Source organism: Scedosporium apiospermum (genome assembly GCF_000732125.1).
Source record: "Scedosporium apiospermum strain IHEM 14462 chromosome Unknown SEQ_SAPIO_0088, whole genome shotgun sequence".
In the NCBI taxonomy this organism is placed as follows: Eukaryota; Fungi; Ascomycota; class Sordariomycetes; order Microascales; family Microascaceae; genus Scedosporium; species Scedosporium apiospermum.
In genome coordinates, this window is record NW_015971789.1 from 1,322,614 (window position 1) to 1,331,875 (window position 9,262).

General features: G+C 50.7%; 1 protein-coding gene across 1 annotated transcript; it reads right to left on the reverse strand.

The window, feature by feature from the left end:
- Positions 1-149: 149 nt before the first annotated feature.
- Positions 150-4,528, reverse strand: SAPIO_CDS3357 (Histidine kinase 1; the record flags this gene model as incomplete). Its single annotated transcript, XM_016786167.1, has 7 exons — positions 150-176; positions 247-633; positions 737-2,227; positions 2,325-2,591; positions 2,663-3,489; positions 3,576-3,608; positions 3,694-4,528. 7 exons carry the CDS (start codon positions 4,526-4,528, stop codon positions 150-152), a joined length of 3,867 nt encoding a protein of 1,288 aa, XP_016644173.1.
- Between the last annotated feature and the right edge of the window lie 4,734 nt (positions 4,529-9,262).

Sequence of the window (9,262 nt, forward strand, 5' to 3'; positions counted from 1 at the left end):
AGAGGAAGAGTGGGGGTATTGGTCGTTCGAGATCACTCGTCGGAGAAAAGAGCCGGAAAATGGCGAGGTCGAGAGCAAGAGATAGGAAGCGCTTGGCTGCCATCAGCGTCTCATCGAGAATGATGGCGCTAATAGAAGGATGCTCGGGACTATCTGCCCTGAGACCGCATGTAGTGCTAAATGGCAACAGTATCAGCAACCCCTGTTCGAAAATCGCGATGTTTGAGAAGCGGCGGCCTGACTTACCCTTGCTAAGGCATCATCTGAAGTGGCCGAAGCCGCGGCGGCACTAGCTCCCTTCTTGGCAGACTCCGTCGATGCGAAGGCTCTTGACTCAAGCGAGGGCCTGTGGGGGAGTCCGTGCTTGGCTGCTTCTACCGTCTCCGCCTGCCGGTTGAGTTCACGTTCCCGGTTCTTCTCAAGGAGTTCACAGCCTAGTGTTGCGCACTTGAAGATGGTTTGGATCAAGTGGGTGGGCTGGAGCGGCTTTGATAGGTACTCATCCATCTGTGCTTGAATGCACTTTTCACGGTCACCCATCATAGCGTGAGCCGTGAGCGCGATGATCGGAGTGCGATAGCCGCCTCGTATTCTCTCATAATCTCGAATCTTCTCCGTAGCCTCAAATCCTCCCTGTGTTTGAAGAGATTAGTCTACGTTTATCTTTTTGTTTTGTTTTGGGGGGAGTGTTGAGTGCGGGTATGGGAATGGGTTCGGAAAGGGTAGGTATCCATACCATAATGGGCATCTGCACGTCCATGAGAATAACATCGAATTTCCTGTTCTTTACAGCCTCGACTGCTTCAAGACCGTTACCTACCACAGTAACAACATGATGGTAGTTCTCGAGGATCTTAACCGCGAGACGCTGATTGACCGTGTTATCTTCCGCCAGTAGAATTTCAAATGACTTGGTTGTGTCGGCGATCGAGGGTGTCGCGCGGTTCTCCAACGCTGGAATCATAGCATTGCCTAGATCGGTCGTTGTGCACGGGGTCGTCATGTAGGACGTGATTCCGAGGTCCAAGCATGACTTTAGACTGACGTGGACAACGGGAGCAAGGAGGACAATCGGTAGGTACTTGAAGTCGTCGACGGCCCGTAGGTTCCGGGCAGTGTCTATCGAGTCGACAAGTATCACATCGTACGGCATTTTTGCCTGACCCTTCATCGACGAAATAGACTGGCTCTCTTCCGACTTCACAACGACGGGTACCAGTTCTATGTCCTCCAACATATCCTTGATTCTAGGTCCGAAGTTCGTCTGCGCCTTGTCGACGAAGAGAACCTGGTGTCCACGATATTGGCTAAAGTCCATCCTGGAGACCGAATCTTCAGGAGCAACTCGGACTCTACAGGTAAAGTGGAACTCGCTTCCAGTACCGAACTTGCTGTCCACCCATAAGTCGCCGCCCATGAGGTTGACGAGACGCTTCGAAATGGACAAGCCCAAACCAGTTCCACCAAACTTCCGGGTCATTGAACCGTCGGCCTGTTGGAATGTATCGAAGATCAGATCGAGCTTATCCGGAGCAATACCGATGCCCGTGTCGGTGACGACAAATTCGATCATATACTCGCCCTTGCGCGTCTCTGATTTATACTTCCGGATGGTAAGGCTAACCTCACCTTCCTCGGTGAACTTGATGGCATTCCCGACGAGGTTGAGGATAACTTGGCGGAGACGGAAAGAATCGCCAATGAGGTGGTCCGGTACCGAGCTGTCTACCTTGTACGTCAAATCTAAGAACTTCTCGTTCGCCTTGACGGCTAAAGTCTTAAGTGCGTTAAAGACGGTGCCACGCAAGGTAAACGGAATCTCCTCGAGGACCATCCTCCTCGCCTCGATCTTGGACAGATCCAGAATATCGTCGATAATCGTTAGTAAGCTGTTGGCAAGATTGTGGACAATATTAAGCATCTCGCGCTGGTACTGTGTTAAGTCGGTGTCAAGGGTCAACTGTGTCATTCCAATGATACCATTCATTGGTGTTCGGATCTCGTGGGACATGTTCGCCAGGAATTCGGATTTCGTCTTGTTGGCCAATTCAGCTGCCTCCCTCGCCTGGGTGTTACGTTGGATACTTTCTCGGAGTTTTGACACCATCAGATTGATCTTCCTCTTGAGCTCGTCCATCTCTCCAGAGGCTTCGACATCGACAAGCTTTGTAAAGTCGCCGTCGGTAGCAAGGTTTGTAATGTCGGAGAAGGCTCGCACTTGCGTTGTCTAAAAGAAACCTGCGTGTCAGCAATGGGCCCTATTTCACACACGGGCAGTCAAGTCCGTATTGTATCTTTAGTAAGTAGGGCATGTCGGCTCTTACCAGATTGCTAGCCATGGTATTCACGTCCGTGGTGATCTCCTTCCATCGACCCTCCAGACCGAGGATATTAGCCTGAGCACCCATCTTGCCGTCAACACCGACATCCTTCGCGACTCTTTGGACTTCGTTACAGAAGTTGGAAAGCCGATCCACCATGTCATTGATGGTCTGCTTCAAGACTTGGATTTCACCCTGGGCTTCAACCTTAATCTTTCGGCTCATGTCGCCATTGGCAATAGCCTGCGTGACTTCGGAAATGCTTCGGACCTAGAACAGAACCATACAAGTTAAAAACTAGTGCCATGATGGTAATCCGACTTCAAACATTAGTTTCTCACCTGAACCGTCAAATTGGAAGCCATAGTGTTGACGTTTTCGGTTAGGTCCTTCCATTTACCCTCGACATTCTCGACCTGAGCCTGACCACCAAGAGTACCATCCGTGCCTACTTCTCTCGCCACTTTGCTGACCTCGAAGGCAAAGGTGCCAAGGCGGTCAACCATGGTGTTGATAGTGTTCTTCAGGTCCAGAATCTCTCCCTTCACGGGAACGGAAATCTTCTTTGAAAGGTCCCCCTTAGCGACGGCAGATGTGACGTTTGCGATTTCTCGCACTTGGGTGGTCAGGTTCATGGCCATGCCATTGACGTTCTCCGTCAGATCCCTCCAGGTACCTTCGACGTCGTGGACTGTGGCTTGACCACCGAGTCGACCTTCGGTACCGACCTCCCAGGCGATCTTTGTTACTTCTCGTGCGAATTGTTGCAGTTGGTCTACCATGGAGTTGATAGTGGACTTGAGTTCAAAGATTTCACCTCGGCAATCGGCTTGCACCTTTTGCGTCAGATCACCCTTAGCGACGGCGGTAGTGACGTTGATAATATCTCGGACTTGTGTCGTCAAGTTGTTGGCCATGGCGTTGACATTGACGGTCAAGTCGTTCCACATGCCCTTCACACCTTCAACATCGGCCTGACCTCCCAGCATACCTTCTGTTCCGACATCACGGGCGACGCGCGTGACTTCGGCAGCAAAGGTCCTCAGTTGATCCACCATGGTATTAATCGTTTGCTGGAGTTGGAGAATTTCTCCCTTTGCGGGTCGCTCGATCTTCTTCGTCAGGTCACCGTGGGCAACGGCAGTGGTAACGGATGCAATCTCTCGCACTAAACGACGGGGTATTGTTAGCTTCAACTTGCATCGAGGGAGGAGTGGATTAGCGGCCTAGGGGCTTTAAAAGAAGTAAACATACCTTGGTCAGTGAGATTCTGGGCCATGACATTCACTACAAACCCTCGTCAGTATGATCATCCCGCAACACCAGCACAAAATGAAGAGACGTCGACTCAGAAAAGGGGCATGTTCTGTACCATTATCTGTAAGTTCCTTCCAGGTGCCGTCGACACCATCGATGCGGGCTTGTCCGCCAAGTAAACCCTCGGTTCCGACCTCTCGCGCAACTCTCGATACTTCGCTAGCGAAGACTTGCAGTTGGTCCATCATGGTATTGATAGTTCGCTTAAAGGTGGTGATTTCGGGGTCCATCTCTACCGAGTTCATGCGAACCTTCTTCGAAAGGTCTCCGCGGGCCACAGCAGTAACGATTTCGCCAATCTCTCGGAGTGCCTTTTGGAAGGCCTCATTGGCCTTTTGGTGTTTCCATAGCTCCCGTTCGAGAGCCGCGACACGCTCCCTTTCAATAGCGGCGATGGCCTTTTCGGTCATTTGTTTTTGCTCCGACAACTTGGCACCGATGCCGTCAAGTTCTTGACGTTGGTGAAGGATCAGCTTCGACTGGTCCTTGACATGTTCTTGCAAACCTTGCAAGCCTTCGAGGGCATCTTCGGTCAGCTGGCCAGCCATAATGCAGGAATCGTCCGAGCTACCTTGTTTGCAGTCGACGGGCCTGGGAGGCCGACTGCTTGTCGATAGCGAGGAACCCGAGTCATCGCCAAAGACGGAGTCTGAAGTCTCATTTGGGGTGTCGGGGAACGCAGATGCGGCGCGAGCCCGATCTTCTAGCAGTTGGATTCTAATTGCTACTTTCGCTAGCTCTTGCTCGAGGGCACGCTTCCCGGGTGTCTCGCGGCCGGGGAGCTTGAAGTCATATTGATAATCGGATGGAAGAGGGTCGAGATGGCTATTGTCAATAGCCAGCGATTCGACGAAGGCCGCTGCGGCGGCTAACGCGCCGTCGTCGACCATGGCGCCGATGAAGACGGCGTTGGAGGATTCAATCGAAGCACCAAGAAAATAGCGATATACGACGAGAACTAACGAGGAAAGGGGGTGTCGGAACTCGAAGGCGGCTCGTTGTGTTCGAGGAAGGAGGCGTGTAGTCGTGTTTTGTTGTCTGGGTTTCGCTGGGGGGATGGAGAGACAGAATTGATCAATCCAATCTTGCACCCGTTTCAGCACAAGTAAAGAGTCAGGCTAGGCGGCATGCTAGCAGCGGCAGCACTTTAGGGATGAGGGGCGGGGGAATTGGCTGCACTGCTTCTTGGATTTGCTCCCAAGGGGGTTCGAGGCCAAGGCAGCAGATACAATTGTATGCCAAACAGGGGTTACAAAAAGCGAAGTGAAAAAAGGCGAAGGCTTCTTCCTCCAAAGACCGCCTACGAATTGTCAAGGTCGAAGGTTTGAATGGAGATATTGGCAGGCGTGTCACAACAGTGAGTGGGAGGCAGTCGGTAGACAACGACAAGACTACAAGTACCGAACATGGGACAAAGTTCAAGTAGCGCTTTGTACCTTTGTATAAAGAGGGTCAATCAGGGTTCGTTAAGTGAGGAAAGGAGGGGAGCGCAGCCAGGAGCCCAAGGGCTTGGGGCAGGGAAAGGGACAAGGGAAAGGGGACCAATGATCAGGCAGGAAGCCCAAGAAGAGGCAAAGGTGGAGGGAGAAAAAACAAGAAATAACATCGAACATAATACCAACCCAAAAAAATAAAAAAAGAATAAAAAAAAAAAAAAAAAGAGGAAAAAAAGTACCAACTAACCAGACGCCTTGGCTTTCTCTGCCCACAGCTGCTAATCCGCCTGGCATCCGATTCCTCGACTCTAGTGGAGTTAGGTATTTTAGGTAGTTCAGCCAAGACCTCACACGAAAGTATACTTCGTACTTCGCGCATGGGCTGTCTAGTACTGGTAGTGTCCATGCTAATAAGTACGAAGTACTTCATATTCTTGTACTTCGTACAAAGGTAGGAATGGGCGAATATTACTTCGTAAGTCACCCAAGAGTTGCGGGACGGGGTCAATCAATGGCAGAAGCTCATTCTGCTCCTGCTCCAGCACCATACACCCTGGGGTCGCTGGTTAGGAGGGGAGAACTTGAGGGACCTCAGGCCAACGTGTCGGCGATAAGTTTACAAGCCCGCCCAGCCTATCTCCTCAAACTGATCCAGTGAACAGGGTAGCATCACATTCGTCGGTTTCGTGTAGAAGTACCCTCATACTACAGGTAGTAGTGTACTTCGTAATACTTTAAAGGCCAGGCGGAGCCTTCATCCTAACCTGGAAATCCCATCGAGGCGTTTAACCAGAGCCCAGCTCTTCTTCGAACGGCTAGAGCCTAGAGATATTAATGCACTTACTTCGTACTGAGGTATAAGTGGACCATATAAATGGGTCGTCGGTATGTCCCTAAATCTCGCTGAAGAGATAAATCGAAGAAAAACCGACGCGCTTCCGCCTCGGGAGAATTCGCAGCCGACTCTGCCTGTGTAGAGCAAGTTCTTTCTTCACGCTTCATCAACTGTACGCAGACTACCTCCCAAAGTCCGCTCTGCCCTTCGCCCGATGGCTCCCGGCATGAGATCGATTGTCCAACATATATAAGGTGGCATAGTATGGTAGCCCTTGACTACGAAAGCAGGTCGGGTCTGTTGTAGAGCAAGAGTGAGATCGCAGAGTCCCTGATGAAAACGGGGCGGGGGAGCTGCTGCATCGCATACAAATTATCGAAGCCAGCTAGCGTTTGAGACGACCCTCTCGGATACATCCTCCCCCCCTCACCAGAATAAAGAGTGCATACGAGACTGCGAAGTGGCGTAGCAACGTCGCTTGTCAGGAATCTCTTGGCCCTCCGAATGCCGAATAATAACGACCCCGTGGCTTTGGGCTAGTGGCCAGGGCAGGAACCGCCGGAAATCGCCTTACAAAGAAGTATCGCCAGTGGTAGCAGGGCTGGGCGCTCCTCGTCGCGACGAGAACTACTGTGTATGCGTAGTTTAGATTACTTCATGCTTCGAATGCATGCGTTTTGATCTTGGTCCCAAGGTCCCAAAGGTTCTGAAGCCAAGCCCAGCACGGATGCCATCGCCCTTGGCGGGCTTCGGCGATTGGAGGCAGCAGGGCGGGACTCATGGGTAGTAGTACATCGAGGAATCTCGCACAGTGACAGGTAACAGATGCAGCCGGTCTAGCGCACGCACTCGAGGTTCAGGTACACTTCACGCTTCAAGTCCCGTGTTCATCCCCAGGTTTTCGTCCATGATCGGCGTCGCGCTACTTCTTGAGGGACGTGGAAATAGGAAGGCGGTGGGGGACAGTACGTTTTTTAGGAAATAGAGGTACCGTTCGAACGTTCGAACTTCCGAGTTCCGAGAAAACAAGACGAGGAAGAAGAGCAAGATGTCAATTATTTTCCCCCAATGAACAGGACGTGGATCACTCTTTCTCGCTTTCTCGTATCAGAGCATCAAACTGCGTTTGCGATTTTAAAAAGCTATGCCCCCTCCTGCCTGCGATGATTCGTAGCCTAGATGGACTTGGGAGACGGCTTAGCGATGTGATGTAACTAAACTATTGCTAAACTGAGCGGTGAGAGAGTCTTCGCTCCTTCAGTATACCATGTCTAGCCGAAGTGGACTTGTCGTCACACAACACATCAATCGATCATTGCTGGTCTCCTCTAAGGTCCATGAGGTACATGAGCTTGGCAGTTTAAGAAATAGAGTAGAGAGAGGCTCCAGGCTTGTAAACTATGTCGTTTAATTGAATTATTCCCCGAATTGGTGATGTGCTGGACACCTCTGACTGGGTCGCATATCCTGTGCCATTTCCCACTCGCAGCATCAGGACTCGAAGTCGTACAGGCTGCAGAGCTTCAAGTGCGGACACATACTCAATACATACATGTAAGACCTTGGACGAATGGTGAGGTATGGCTGGTCAATCTCTGATTGCTGTTTTGCTCTACGTCTTCCCCCTCCCACAACTCGCTGCTAACCTGCTTCGGGATCAGTACTTTCTTCGATGCTGATTTCTCGGTTATCGATTTACCGACGCCGCCACAACCATGCCACTGAGGTTCAACATTTTATCGTGTGATTCTGGCGACTTTGTTCTGAGTAGCCGCACTCTCTCAATATCGCCACATGCAGAGGAGCGAGAGCGGCAATCATTTTTCGAATCTCTCAACGCTGGGCAGTGGTAGTCTTACAAGCCCAATTGTAAACTAGTTTACACCGTTGAGCCTTGCCATTGGGGGGATGAGATGAGTGCAGCACACTGCAGATGGACCCGCCCTTGTTTCAGAGAGCTCAGAGCACACAGTATTGACGATCAAGTTCGATACAGTCGGCAATCATTGCCCCAAAAGATGATGTAGATTACCCCCTTCCTTTCCCGTAGCGCTATCTAAGTGGATCATCCAATCCCAGTGGTGCAACCCCCAATGCCATTGACGTCACTGGTGTGAGACCAAGGCTTGGCTGTGGACGTGTGACAATGAACATTGTCAAATGTCAATTCAATCCTGGATTTGATGCAGCGATGGTGTGGAGTGTTGGTGTGGAGCAGAATTGAGGTCTTATAATTGCACGAAATGCTTGAATACGAACGTACCTCCGTCTACCTCCTACTTGTACTTCGAGTTTAGATCAATTGCTTTGTCTCGCTTGAGAGCATCAATGTCTGCAAAGTGCGGAAGCCAGGCTGTCGAGATGCTCCCAGAGATCCATGGGCATCGAGACTTGAACTGTTACGAGGTACACTTTGCCAAAGTACTTCATAAACTGTGTGTTGATATCTTGTTCGCGCTGAAGTCCCGACTGCCCCTGGTTGTTGGGTGCCCCAATCGGAGAATAGCCCCTTGGGACTAGCAAACTTAGTATTAATTGATTAACATTATACTAAAAAAAAACCAGGACAGGGGATTAACAACTGCTTCGTACGATTGCTACAGAGCCTTGACTCGAGATCACAACCGATGCTCTTCTCTCGAGGAAGGCGACCAGAGCGTTTTCTGCACGAGAAGAGAGCACCGCGAAAAAAATATATATATATATATATCTATTAATCTTCAAAGTGGAAGGAGATGCAGTTTGGCCAAATCCCCAACCCGGCCAGGGCTCCTAATCCTCGCATCCAACAGCGCTCGCAACCGAACCGTCTTGATATCAGCACTCAAACCTGTTTGCAGTTGGGCATTTACAGATGCGACTAAGCCATTACCAAGCTCTCGCCGACATGATACATCCAATCGTCGTGTATCTTTTCTAAAAAGATAATTGAGCACACTTACTTTTTTTTCGCCCCTCCCTCTTTCCCGCGTTCCTTGGTAACAATCAGAGCCTTCCGACAGAACGAACAAGACGCATCTAACACGGGCACCAAGGAGCCGCCCTCCTCCTCTTGAGTAGCAGGAGAAGATTGGGAAGACGGACCGTGGCGTTCGCGGATCAATCATGCATCTGAAGTTGCCTTCCCCCCTTTCCCCCGCCAGACCGTCCTCGATTGGAGATTCAGTCGAAATCCTCGAGAGGGGAACCGCCAGGACAAATTACTTCGTTCATGTGTACGGAGGAGTAAGTCTTGGCTATAGCGCGCCATCTGAACCCAATTTTTAAGGAACTATGGAAACTCACATACTACTACTTCGTACACTACTTCGTACTGCCAGACGGAAGTGGACCCGGAACATCGGCTGTAACAC